The sequence below is a fragment of the Ciconia boyciana genome, chromosome 13, assembly GCF_034638445.1.
Source record: "Ciconia boyciana chromosome 13, ASM3463844v1, whole genome shotgun sequence".
NCBI lineage: Eukaryota > Metazoa > Chordata > Aves > Ciconiiformes > Ciconiidae > Ciconia > Ciconia boyciana.
The window spans coordinates 11,508,858-11,523,360 of record NC_132946.1 but is presented as its reverse complement, the minus strand read 5'-3'; the positions used below and the strand labels follow the sequence as shown (position 1 = coordinate 11,523,360).

Genomic DNA, 14,503 nt, shown 5'->3' with positions numbered 1-14,503 from the left:
AGATCTTAGAATCCACATCTGTGCCAGGTCTGATTCAGTCTTTCAGACGTGCATACCTTGACTTGAGAAAAATGGTTGCCTTTAGCAACACATCCAGGTTAAGACAAAGGTAACTCAGTGTGCTGATCGCAAGCTCATATCCTTGTGCTACAAAACTACAGTATGCTGTCTTGCCAAAACAGTAATGCTCTCTCTACGCTTTTTGGCCTGATCTTGAAGGTATTTCACTTGCAAAATTCATCCTGAGTTTAGTTGAAGTCATGCAGTAGTCACATATTCTGGTATATAACTGCGCAGCCCTATTAAGCAGATGAGAAGAAAATGGAAAAGAAGCAGGAAAGGTCAAAAATATCTTTGGATCATTCAGCCAATTGCTCTTACATTAGACATTCTTATATTAATGTTCCAGCATTAGACCATGATCACCTGTTCCTGTGATGGTGTTAGGATATTTAGATAGGCTGCATCTGAGAATCAAAAATGCACTTTAGTATTTACTTGCTTAATGTACCAAATGCTGCCTCATAAAGAGGGGAATTGACAAAAAGGACTTAATAAAAAAGACTTCCTCTAGCACTTTCCATCTAATGATCATCAAGCAGTTTACAAGCAGGAATGAAACTGTTTTCATTTGTGGATAATAATACCCCCATTTTACCAATGGAAAAATAATCCAGCCACAGGAATGCGTTTTAGTTGATAACAGGAACCTTATCTAGTGCTTCGCTACAGATTTCACAAGATGAATGAAGAGGCACTCAGAACTCTGCATGTCACACCGTGCAGAATAATGGGGTCCTGGCTGTTTGACCAGAAAATCACATTTGTATTATCCTTCCTGTATTGCTAGGTCAAAAAGGGACTCCAGTCCAGAAAAGATTTAAGAAAACATTGCCTTGCAAGGGTTACGCAGTTATTTCAGTTATTACCTGACTCTGTAGCCTGGTACTGAGAAAAATTGCAGCCACGTGGGCCATGGTAGCTGCCCGCCATGCTACCCACAGCCATGGGGAAGGCAGGGCCAGGCCAGAGGTGCCTGGGCTGGGGTCAGCGAGAGCAGGTGGTGGGGACAGAGAGATACTGTGCCTTTGCTTTTTACATGGAACTTTTTTTATTATTATTATTTTTCAAAGAGCAGTTGTTGGTGATGTCTAACTTTGTGAGTGCAATTAATGCTAAGAGGAAATCTGACCTGGAAAACATCCCTTCAAGGTACAAAGACTGACAATGCTTTTAGAGGACATCGGTTTACTTCAGTTCGAGGGTTAGGAAAAAGTTGAAAATTAAGGAAATCTATTTTTTTTATTATTATTACTCATTGAAAAGCCAGCGGATCTTTGGGGCAGGTTCCACTCCCAGAGGCTGTGCTCTCACCCGCACACACCGCAGGCCACCCCGCCCGCGGCCGCCATGTCGCCGCACCGCCCCCACCGGCCCCGCAGCCTCCCGAACATGGCGGCGCCGGGGAGCCACCCCGCAGCACCCCCTCCCCTCCCGGGGCCGTGCCCCCGCCTCTCTCCCAGGGGAGCCGCTCCCTCCGTAGCTGCCCGACCACACTCCTTGCCGACCGCCTTGCTGAGGCTGACCTCCCCCCGTGCCGCCAGCGCGGCCCGCTGTCGGGCCTCCGGCGGGGCTTCTCCCGCCCGCGCTCAGGGACCGCCCCCGGCGGAGGCGGTGCCGCCCCCTCGCCGGCCCGGGGCCAGGCGGCGGCTCTCGGCAGCAGCCGCACGGCGGGCGGGAGCTATGGCGGCGGAGGGGGACGTGTTTCTGAGAGCCCGGGGCAGGACTCTGACCGCCTTCCGCCAAGGTACGCGCCGCGGGGCCCGCGCCGAGGCGGGAACGCCTGGCGGAACCTCGGCGTAGGGCTGCGGGTGCCGGCGGGCTCTCTTCCCCGCCGCGCAGCCGGCGGGTGGTGCGGGAGGGGCGTGCGGAGGGGAGGCCCGGGGCTTTCCCCGGCGGCAGCGGGAGGAGCGCTTGCTGCCGGGGAGGGGGAGACGTAGGGCAGGCGCCCGGAGGAGCTGGGACAGGGCCCTGGGCCGTCTGTCGGCGCCAGGAAGCCCGTGATAGGGAGCCCCCTGCTCGGAGGAGCAGGCGGCAGTCGGCGTGCTGCTGCCGGGCGGCGGGGGTCGGCTGATCGCGGAGCTGTGGCAGCCCCGCTGCCCGCCGGCTGTGTCGGGGCGCTCCTGGAGCCTCCGAAGTTTGTTACCACGTTAGCTGGACGGCAGAGGCGCGCTGAAGCCTTTGCCCCTGCGGTCCTGCCCGCCGCCCCTCCGCAGCGTGGGTGGCTCCGGCTCCCGTGGAGAAGATGCCAGCCGTGTCCAGCACCATATTAGTTTTAAAGTGCTTGTCAGTGCTACTAAACCTGATGTCCGTAGCGTGTGAAACTGTTGGTGCCAGCACTATGCTATCATGTGTTTGTACTTGTAGGGGTGACCTAGCAGGTTACAAGTAGCTCATTGTTTAAGTTACTTAAATGAAAGGCAGGTGTACCATAACGGATGCAACTAGCTAAGATCCCAGTTTCTTCAAGGTGCTTCAGCCTCTCTCAGGGTGGACGTCAGCAGCTAGTTCCTCCCCTGGTGCTTCCACACTGTGCAGAGACAGCACTGTTAACCCCCTCGGCTGGTAGTGCCTGAGTATAAGCCAGCTCCACAGGAGACATGCTTCTCGACTTACCTCCTCCCAGGGGAACAGGTAACCCTTTTCGACTTACCTCCTCCCAGGGGAACAGGTAACCCTTTTCGACTTACCTCCTCTCAGGGGAACAGGTAACCCTTTTCGACTTACCTCCTCCCAGGGGAACAGGTAACAAGGTGCTGCCAAACCAAAGATGGCAGCCACCTGCTGACTGCTGGTTCTTCTCTTGTGGCTGGACCAACAGAGAGGAGTATGTTGAACATCTATGTGTATCTATCTCGCCTGTTTGTAAAATTCTCCCAAGGATTTAGGTTCTGCAGTGTGCCTAGGTTTTTCAGGTGCATAACTAGCTCTGTGTTAAGAAATCTTTTCCTACTGCCACACATGGAAGGTATTTTATTTTCTTGTATTTGTTTATAAATTACAGATTGTATTGGTTTGGTGAGGGGGGCAAGGCTATTCAATCTCAACAATTTTGTGGTATTTTCTTGGGTTTCACTGGAAATATTTGGCTTTGCTTGTTGCCAAATAAAGAAAAATCACCAACTCTGAGCATGTGAAGTATACGTATACAGTCATTCTGGCAACCTGTTAATTGCAGATGGTGTGGTTGGTTTGGAACAGAATGACTAGCATTTGTTGAGGGGACAGATGGCAGACAAGCCATCTAGTTACATCAACTGTTGTGGTGGGTTGACCCTGGCTGGACGCCAGGTGCCCACCAAAGCTGCTCTATCACTCCCCTCCTCAGCTGGACAGGGGAGAGGAAATACAGCGAAAGGCTCGTGGGTCGAGAGAAGGACAGGGAGAGATCACTCACCCATTGCCATCACGGGCAAAACAGACTCAACTCAATTAGTTTAACTTATTGCTAATCAGATCAGAGTAGGGTAATGAGAAATAAAACCAAATGTTAAAAAACATCTTCCCCTCACCCTGCCCTTCTTCCTGGGCTTAACTTTACTCCCGATTTCCTTTACCTCCTCCCCCTGAGCAGCACAGGGGAACAGGGGTTGCGGTCAGTTCATCACACATTGTTTCTGCCGCTCCTTCTTCCTCAGGGGGAGGACTCCTCACACTCTTCCCCTGCTCCAGCGTGGGGTCCCTCCCACAGGAGACAGTCCTCCATGAACTGCTCCAACATGAGTCCTTCCTATGGGCTGCAGTTCTTCATGAACAGACTGCTCCAGCGTGGGTCCCCCACAGGGTCACAAGTCCTGCCAGCAAACCTGCTCCAGCTTGGGATCCTGTCTGCAGGTCCTGCCAGGAGCCTGCTCCAGCATGGGCTTCCCATGGGGTCCCAGCCTCCTCCAGGCATCCACCTGCTCCAGCGTGGGATCCTCTGTGGGCTGCAGGTGGATATCCGCTCCACCGTTAACGTCCATGGTCTGCAGGGGCACAGCCTGCCTCACCGTGGTCTTCACCACGGGCTGCAGGGGAATCTCTGCTCTGGTGCCTGGAGCACCTCCTCCCCGCCTTCTTCACTGACCCTAGTGACTGCAGGGCTGTTTCTCTCATGTATTCTCAGTCCTCCCTCTGGCTGCAATTGTGCAGGTTGTTTTTTTTTTTTCCCCTTCTTAAATATGTTATGCCATAGGCGCTACCACCGCTGCTGATGGGCTCAGCCTTGGCCAGCAGCGGCTCGGTCTTGGAGCCACCTGGCATTGGCTCCATTGGACATAGGGGAGCTTCTGGCAGCTTCTCACAGAAGCCACCCCTGTAGACCCCCTGTTACCAAAACCTTGCCACACAAACCCAATACAACTGTATAGTGAAATTGCAACAAAAGGAGTGTTCAACAGCAGTGTAAAAATTTCTGAACAAAATCTTTATCTAAGTACTTCTTGAAAATTGCCTTAAACATGGAAGAAAAAATGTGATTTGGGTGCCTGTTTTCCAGGTGTGTTTCTTTCTCTTGAAGTGTCCTTGTTTGGTATTCTTTAAATACTAATTAAGACTTTTCTTACTGACTGGTTGTTTTCAATCTTGTTCAGGACTTCTTAGGCTATCATAGTCCAGGTACCATCTGCGAGTACAATGTTTCTTTGTCAGTAATCTAGTTAGGTCTGTCTTAAGAGGCTGAAGTTCAACATAACCTTTTAATAACTAAATGATTGGGAAAAAAAACATAACCAAGGGCTGATAAAACTGAGGCAAAGTTTCTTGCGGTTTAAGATGAAAATCAGTTACCTGTGTTTTGTTGTTTTCCTCAGTCTTTAGGTTTAATTCCTTCTGTTAAGCAGGTAGCTACACCAAACATTTATGACTGCTGCTATGGCTTGGCATACTGTTTCCTTTTAAAATTTGAGAGTCACCATTGAGAGCTTAATTTCCTTTTTTTCTTATTACCCTTTCTGCAAAATCACTCTTCCACACCCTATCCCCTAATAGTAATTTGTTCAGTCTGCTTTCACATAATGTGGAGGTTATACCTGTAACCTGCTCTAATCTACTCTTGATATGTGACATGTGTGAATCAAACTCAAGGTTAGGGATCTAAATTATCCATGTAATCAGTGGAGCATAGTAGCAAACAGTGCATAAATACCCTACTTTATTGGCAAGAGACCTCTGTATGCTTTGGCTTTACTTTTTTAATGTATTCTCTGCCTTTTTTACCCATGTGAAATTATGCTTCAGGTGTCTACTACTTTTATTAGTATTTTAGTGAAGACACGGGACCATACGTTTGGGTAGATTCTGTCTTCTCCACCATTTCTCCCAAAAAGTCATGGGGGTTTTTTTGTTTTGCTTTGTGTTTTGTTTTTTTTTTTTGTCCCAAGTATGCCAGTAGCATGCTGTGCAAAGAATTTCTGTGAAAGTGGGTAGAGCACTTTTTTCAAGTAACTAAACAAGTGATAGTACCATCAGCTTAACTGAGAAGTGTCTCTGTTTTGAACCTGTCTTTTGCTAGTTTTAGCTGATGGTTGCAAAACCTTCATCTGGAAGAGGCAGATAACCAGCATTGCATGCTCACCTTCTCAGTTCCACATGTGATTTTATGTTCCTCTGTCATGCTTCCCTCACCAATCTTTTGCAAACTCTTTAAGTTTATTCAGTTGCTTCTCATATTTTTTATTTTGTTCTGTTCTCTATGCCTTTCCTATTTCTGCTTTTTTGCCGTTACTGAATGTTGAGGTGATTTTTCTTTGTAGCACTTGCTACAACTATCATTGTTTATATGAAGTTGGTGGTGGTTTTCCCATGTGCACTATCCTGCATTTTTCTGCATTGAAGTTCATCAGCTTTCTTGAACAGTCACTGTGTAATGAAGTCTCTCCCCAGGGCTTCACAACCAGGCCTTATTTTCATACTGCCAAATGGCTTAGTTTTAGCAAATTTCACTTCCTCACTATTCAGTTGCTGTTCAAAATTGCTTTGAATTTGTTGAACAGTATAGGTCCCAGTACAGATTCAGGTGGGACCTGTGTGTCTTGTCCGTTTCTTTTTTTCTTACCAGTTTCTTATGCATGTGAGGACGTTGATATTTCAAGACAGCTTGGCTTCCTTAAGAGTCTTTGGTGAGTAACTGTCAGATACCTCTTGGACATTCAAGTAGATGGTATCAAGTGGATTTCCCTTGTCCATAGAAAAGCTGTCAGTTACTCTTTCTGAAGAATCAGTAAGTGCAGCAGTTATTGTCCTTGTTACAGTTTCCATTAACTTGCCTGTACAGATGCCAGTTTTGCAGTCAGTAGTTACCAGGCTGCTCCAGGAAACCCTTTTAAACGTAGGTGTGATACTGGCCATCTTCCTGCTCCTCTGGTGCGAAGGCAGTTTTAAGCAAGAGGTAACTCCCCAGGGGTTAGCTGTTTTTTACTTTTGAGTTCTTCTGTGGATGCCACCTAATCTGAGTGGTTTGTTATTGTTCATGTCTATTTGTTGAATCATCTACTGGTATTTTGATTTGAGACAGATCTAATGCACTGTTTGTAAGGAAGAATTCTGGCATTAGATCTTCACAAGTTCTTCCACAATAAACGTGGATACAAAAATTTAGATTGTTTTTCTGCTCTGCCTTTATCTTCGGGTGCATCTTGCATGTCTGGAGCATCTGTCAGCCTTAGTGTCTGGCAGGCTACCTGCTCCTAATGCCTCTAAAAATGGCTTTATTCATTTTCAGATTTATGCTATTTCCAATTGTTCTTCACTTTTTTTAGCTTGACTTCTTGGACTTTTGTATCCAACTTTCCAGTGTATAAAATCTTTCCTATTTTCTTTATTTGGATGCTTTAGCTTTTTGAAGGATGCTGTCCTGCTCTTACTAGCATCCTTATGGTTGCTGTTTATGTTGTTTAGTCAGTCTGGATTCTTTTTGGTCTTTCTGAAGTTCTTAGTAAATGCTGTGCATATGGTCTGAGCCTCTGGGATAGTGTCTTTGAATAGTTTCCATGCTGCCTTCAAGGATTTTTGCACTTTTTAAAAGCATCGTAATTACATATAATTCGCCTTCCTTTGAAATTAAATACAACTGCAGTTGATTTCTTATTTTTTCTTGCTTTCACATGAGTGTTGGATCTTGGCACATTATGATTACTGTTCTAGAGCTCTTCAACAGTAATATTTTTGAGCACTGATCAGAACTGCTTCCCAGCTAGCATATTCCATTCCCAATACTGTCTCCAACTCTCATATGAATTAGGCAAATTTTTACGTGGGTTTTGAGCAACTTTCTGTGACTTCACCTTGTCATTATGCAAGCCACCCCCCTTCACACCTACAGTCTCGGGCTGTAAAGTTTCTGTAATGAGTTTACATGTTAAATTTGGGTGTGGGCATAAAGGCATGACTAGAGTTTTAGCATTCTGTAGCCCTTGGTACAAATAAACTGTATCTGAGGGGGCATTTCTTACCTTGATAGTTATCTAAGGTTTAAAAGTATATCTTTTAAAAATAGTAGCACTGCCTAATTTATTTGAGAAACTATATTCTGTCAGTTAGTGTTTCTACTGACATTATCACTGTAGTTTAGGCTCACTGTACGTCATTTCTATAATAATTACTCTTTAAAGGGTTTTATTTTCTCTCAGAAAAATGTATTTTGATATCTGTTTTGAAGGGTTTTTTCCCCTGATGCATAAAATTGCACCTTCCATAATAGGTCACCTTGGTCATTCAGCAGAACCCTCAATAGTCCCATCTTTGGTAGACTCTCAGGTACACATGGAAAATATAGCTAAAAGGAATGCATATTTCATTAGATTGAAATCTTTTGTATTTGGACATACAGACAATAACAATGGTGTTTTTAAAGCCATAATAATTGATAATGTTTTGGTATTAAACAAGGAATTATTAAGGATTTAGTGCAAGTCCTTTATTGTTTTTCAAGCTATTCCAGAACTGAGAGGAATGAAAACAAATTCCTTTAAAGGTAAACTGCAAAACAATTGCAAGGAAAAAGCTTTTGCCTTTTGTATTGTTTATGATGTATAAATACTGCCTTCACTTAAAGATTCCATTTTCCTTCCTGCCTATAGCTTCTTTGGAAAATCAAGGCTGTGCTTCTTGTCCAGTTTTAGCTAGAAAAAGAGTCACAGGCACACTTTGTAGGCAGAGACAGCTCAGGGCAGGGAACCATGTACTTATTTCTGCTATTTTGTGATCTTTCAGATAACTGAAATTAATTCCCCTGGCAAACCCAACATGAGAATGAGGGCATTTTTCCTATTTATCACTGCCCATGGTATACTGAGCAAGCAGTAGGCATGTGTCCATGTCCATTCTCCTCTGATACAATAGTGTATATAGAGAGGCTATGGACAGGAGTAACTTTCCATAACTAATTTGTTTCCATTAAATGCCATAGAGTGTTGAGCAAGAAGAAAACCAATGTACTGTTGAAACCAACCAATGTACTTTTAAAAAAATCCCACCAGGGAAATACTGGAAATCCCACCAGTACTATGTGGCTGTCAGAGGCCAGCTTGCAGTGGTTTATACAAGCAATCTCTGTATATGTGTGTTGTGATCCTTGGGGGTGAGGGGGGAAGAAAAGGGAGGAGAAATTAGGAAAAGCAAAAGGGGAAGAAATAAAGGCACGGCAAGATATTAGCTACTGTCCTCAAGAAATGGTGAGGTTCGGCTTAAATCCCACCTAGGTCCTTGAAGTGTCTTTTTGTGTGTGATCACAATACATGACTGAGGTTTTCTCTTGTGAATTGCTGCTGACTACTTTGGCCCTTCACAGAATTAATCCTTAGATAAAATTAGAAGCTGGCACCATTTTTCAGCCTATGCTACTAAAAATACATTGCATTGATCCTCTCTTCATACTTTGGCATGCATGGGAGCAGAAAAAGAGTGGGAAGCTATCGAAACTGAGGCATAACAACATGTTCTGAAGTTGGACTTTGGCCGTGGCGATCAGCTGCGCAGCTCTTAAGGAGGCCTGGGAACAAAACGGATTTGGAACAGGAGTTTTGTGTGACTCAGTGTGTAAGAGCAGCTCCAAAGGCATTATTTGTCCTTCAGAAATGGAAACTGTATGTACATCAGTTATCTGAGAAGTCTGCTGACTTTTGTCTGGCATTTGCGTTTTCTTATTGCTGTGGTAAATTCAGAAAGTTGCAAACAGCCTCTGTGCTCATAGGGGTGAAGAGTCAATTTGCAGGTGTTCTCAGCTCTGCTCAATTTTGGGATGCAAGGGAGAAGGCAGAAAAAATTGTTTATTAATTGAATCCTAATCCTCTACTGCTTTACCTAGCATGCACTTTGTCTAATACAACTACATAGCTCATCTAAGGGCTTGAAAATTGAAACACCTAGTGAGAAGGGTGCCTTTGATGTCATTCCCATAAAAGTCGTTGCTTGCTACGTTTGAAGGGAAGAAAGCAACTGTACATGCTATTTAACTGAAACCTTATGGAGTAACATCTAGGATCTGGATGATGCCTAGATGATCACTGCAAAACCAGCTGTTCCCCCTCCCACTGCTTGTGCCCAATGCTGTTTGTTACTAACCCTCTGCCAGACTTTGGCATTCCCCTAGCATAGCAACAGAATGATGTGTCTGAGCACTCTTCTTGTGATTCAGTGCAAAGTCCAAAAAAAATGGTTCAAACAATTTTTTGTGGTGCCTGACTTACTGCTTAAGCAGACAAGGTTCATTTGCATGGCCCACAGTACCTGTTCTGCTTGAGGGTGCTCACAAGCAGCTGGTGAGGGAGAGAAATAGGGTACAGAAGTTTTGTTAATAATTATCTGAACACAGTCCATTGATAAATCATTTAATTGTTAGGCAAAAGACTTCTGGATCCATCTGTGGTAGTGGAAGATGCTTTTACATTCTGTTTTTCATTGCTACCGTCCTACCATATTGGTCTGTTGAAAGAGCAGTCGTGCAGGCATGCTCCTGGAGCTTTAAGCAAAATTAGCCAAACTGCAGTAGTTTAAACTTTAGCTGGACTGATGTTATGCCTTGCACAGATAAGGAAAAACTTGCATGAACTCCTCTGCAGACAGGCCAGTGAGGGCAATTAAGAGTTATTTCCTGGATGAGCTGAGTTCAGAACAGGCTTAAGAGTTGGAGTTGGTGCAGGTGCAAGTTTGCAGCAGTGGTGGTGTACCAGAACAACTCTCTTCATAATATTCTGCTTTTATTTATAGTACTTTATAGTAATTGAAACACATTCCTGATAAACAAAAACTTAAGTTGTAAGTTTAAACTGAGTGTCTGTATGTTATTTTGTTCCTGTATATTCTTTTGTTTCATGGGCAACAAAATCAGTAAGTACTAAACTAAATCAGTAAGTACCACTTGATAAGTAATAACCTAATGGAATTTGGTGTAAATACTAGGTTTATTTGTTTTTAAATAGGGTTTCTAGTTGGAGTGATCAAATAACAAGACAAAGGTAGAAAATATTTATTCAACCTTACTGTTATTTTTTGGTAACTATTTGATAAATTATCAAATACCACAAAAATAGCTGTTGACTGAATTATTTGACTCAGACCAGTTAATTAAACTAACGATTTAAGTAAATGTTATTTATGTAGCCCCAATCCCTGGATCTTTTCTGTTGTCCCTGCTTCGCTTTCTTTGTTTTATCTTTTTCTTTCCTACAGGAGAATATAGCATATACCTCTGCATCATTTTCAGTTCCTTTTTCTTTTCACCTCCTATCTCTTTCCTTTTCTCCCCACTCTTCTTCACCTCCACCCCTGCATCTTCTGTTTCTCCTTTCTTCTGCCACTTCTTGATTCTGTCTGTGTACTGAACTTCTCTTTTCAAATTCATCTTATCAGTGTCTCTCTCTCTGCCTCACATGACCGTCACTCACCCACTCAAACCAGAGCATCTGTGCACAGTCTTGGAAACATTCAGGTACTTAAAACCTAGAGAGCTACTGTATTGGCATGAATATAAGGCAGCAAAAAAAATATCCATGAAGCGCATATTAGAAGAGCCCCTAGTCTGGCCTTGCAACCTGTTTCGCATCAGCTCTGCATGCTCCCTGACAGTGCCTTGTCTGCTTGCCGGACTTCTCTCTGTTCAAGCATTGTATGTGAAGCTCCCTGTTACCTGGGGCCTGGCCCAGTGCTGCTGCCTGTGCCAGCCAGCCTGCCCGACAGCTCCCTGGCCCGCTGCAGGTGCTCCAGCTGCCTTCGGCCGCCGGGCACCATCCCCGGGGCTCTGGGAAGGGAAACACAGTATGTCCATAACTGAAACACAGTCTGTTCAAACAAAGACTAGCTGTCTTTTCTAAGTATTTCCTCTAAAAATAAATAGAGAAATGTCTCTATAGTTTACTTAGGCTGCCATGGTAAAAATTACTGCCTTCAGATTAATCAATACGAAACAAGTCGATTTTGCTCAGCATTGATTATCAATACTGTCTACCAAGTTGCTGGAAAGGGGACAGGTGTTAAAAATCCTGCCACATTGTTCAAAGACTTGAGCTATTTTCCCATTTAATGAGTTTGAGGATTGTGCCATTCCTCCAAAACAAGTTCCTGTTTCAGACTTTCCCTTTTTTCAGTTTCATTTTGTATGGGTCATAAAGGATTTCTGATGCAAGCTTCCTTAACTGTTTTTTTTCTATAGCTTTCCACTTACAAAAACTCAAAGTTGGTTTCTCTGCACAAACAATGCCTTTGATGCAGCATGTAAGCTGGTTTTTATGGTAGCCATATTTTGCCATGCAAGACATAAAATAAAAACCTAAATTACTTTGTGTCATTCCGCTGGTTCCATAGGCTTCTATTGCAAACTCGTGGATAGATGGATCATTTCACTTCTCTGAATAAGTTATGTAATTGGAAAAGTTAATTTCATTTCAGAATAAAAAGCTAATGAATGGCTAAAAGTTTCTATCTATAAAATACGGGATTATTATTTAGAACAAGGCAATGCTGGTGTGAATTAAAAATGTTAACGGGCTATAAATAATTTTGTTTAGAAATTAAATGTCACTTTAACTAAAATGTAGAAGCTTGCATTTGGCAAAATGATCTGATGCCATAGCAACAGATGACAATTACAAGCAGCTTTTGGGAGTTGCCCACATTCCTTCTCCCCCACCCCAGCCTATCCATATCTGTGGTGCAAGAGGTGAATTTTGACCTCTGTTTTCTAACCTTCCTTGGAAGAAACTTACCCCCTTCTTGCCAAGTAAGAAGCTCCAGTTCCATATCACTTGAGAGAAAACCAAAAGTAAATCCACGTGGCGGACACGCTACTTGCTTATGTACTGTTATTGGAAGATTAGTTTTGCCTCAAACTATTTCAGATCAGACTGATGTAATATGGGAGTATATTTATGGATTATATTTTAATCTGAAATAATTTGCTCTTTTTTTTTTTTAGATTCAACTATAGATTGATGTAGTCAGTGAGATTTTAACAGTTTAAATGCTGTTTAAAAAAAAAAAAACCCCAATAACACTAAGTGTATTAAGCCAAATACAGCTGCCAAAATGGAAATATTCAGGTTGCAAACGAATGCATTTAGACAGCTGGAGAAACCACAGTGTACTCGTGTTTGTACTTTAATTCCAACTTGAGACATAAGTCTAGGAAAGAGGATACCCATTTTTGGTTTTAATTTGTAGCCAACTGTTGCTTTATTTGCCCAGTGCTGAGATTTTTTTTTTTTTCTTAATGTGCTTGTAGTTTTATGTATCGTGCTTCTTTTGCGGTACTTGTTATTATAGTATCAGAGAAACAAGTATACAAGAAAATTGTAGCATTACAAATTCTGTTGTACCCTCTGTCTGCACTGATTCTACCAATGGAAATTTGTTTCCGAGTTCTCACCTCTCGGGAGCTATTGTGGCAGTTCTAAATTAGGATTTTCATTGTTGATGCTAATTCTAATGTTGCTGGACTTTGTGTTTGCTGACCTTGGTCCTGTTGAGTGGCTTCAGTTCTAACTCCAAAGAATGTGCTACCTCCAACTTCTCTCTAGAAGTATAAGAACAAAAAGCATTTCAATCCTTAATAATTTAAGGACAAGTCTACTGGAACCATAAAATGTGAAATGTGTTGAGTATGTTTTAACTTGTTAATTAAAGAAGCAATAATTGGAGCCTTAAAAGAATCAACTGAAATTTAACGTTGTACACTTGTGCTATGTTGTAGTTTTGTAATTTCCAGCACTATTTGCTGAATTCTTCACATACTTTTCCTCCAATCAGTCTGTAATTATACCATGTGGTATAATTAGATTAATATACTTTCATTTATTGCAGCTACCCATTAGAGGAAAATTTTGTACTTCTGCCTTTATATTTTTTCTATATGAATGACTACAAGAATTCTGTACTTTCATTAAAGCGGCTTCAACTTAGGTGAAGAGCAATCAATTTAATGATGCATGGAAACTTTCATTCTCTTTATAAATTTATCTAGTGCTTAACTCTTCCCCCCACCCCCCGCCTTGTCTTCTTAGATGATGAGTACCAATGGAAGGGACCTTTCTACTTCATCCAAGGAGCAGATCCTCAGTTTGGACTGATGAAAGCTTGGGCAGTTGGAGACACTAACAATGGAGATGATGAATGGGGAGAAGAAATCAAATTAGCAGAGCAAGCAGTGCAGGCCATTAACAAACTAAACCCTAAACCCAAGTTCTTTGTGTTGTGCGGAGACCTTATCCATGGAATGCCAGGTAAGGCAATTAAAAGTGTAGAGTGGGGACCATTTTCTCCACTTTATTTCCATCTCCACTTCATAACTCCATTTTCTTTCTATTTCAGATTGGCTAATTTAATTTTCTTGACTTCATAATATTCTTTCATAGGATTTGGTATGCTTCTGTTTTGGTGTTTGGGGAAAAAAGTGTGCTTTGTAGATGATTCTTGAGATGTTATTCGGATTTCTTCATCTGACTTCCTGTATCATTCATTTTAGGGGTGTACTTTTGTTAGTTAGTTGCTTTTTTTTTCAGTGGGCCTGAGGAAATTTTCTTTGAACTGAAAGTCCTAAGAAGACGTATTAAAACTCTTTCTTCTAAACAAATTGCTTTGAGAAGACAAATAGGGACTCTAGCCATTGGGGAAAAACAATGCCAAGAAAAGAACAAAACGTAGCTATGGCTTTTTGAGTATCTAAAGTGGGTGAAGCTCAGAGAATTCTCTGGCTTTCTAATGCTTAATAAATTCAACTGCTTCAATATTTAAATTTTTAAAATGCCAGAAGTCAGCAAATTCAAATTTTAGCATCCTGTCCTGTTGCTGTGGGACTCAGAGATCAGTCTGTTTCTGTGTACAGTCAGAGGAAGAACAACAGACCATCTAGAAAGGTGGGTTACAAAGTTTGACAGTCATAACTTTAAAACAGACTGGTAATATTTTCTATTTTAAGAAGATAAACATTCTTCTTGGAAGTGAATGAAAAAGTGATGTTACCAGTTGACAAGTG

At 42.6% G+C, this 14,503-nt stretch overlaps 1 protein-coding gene across 2 annotated transcripts in view; it reads left to right on the top strand.

The window, feature by feature from the left end:
• Positions 1-1,513: 1,513 nt before the first annotated feature.
• CPPED1 (calcineurin like phosphoesterase domain containing 1) overlaps positions 1,514-14,503 on the top strand; it is a 55,134-nt gene continuing 42,144 nt past the window's right edge. Inside the window, exons 1-2 of one of the 2 annotated variants that reach the window (XM_072878326.1) lie at positions 1,514-1,807; positions 13,533-13,751. In XM_072878326.1, coding sequence (XP_072734427.1) covers positions 1,744-1,807; positions 13,533-13,751 — 283 coding nt within the window. In that variant the 5' untranslated portion in view covers positions 1,514-1,743. The remainder of the gene's footprint in view (positions 1,808-13,532; positions 13,752-14,503) is intronic. The other variant, XM_072878325.1, reaches the window with a different exon arrangement.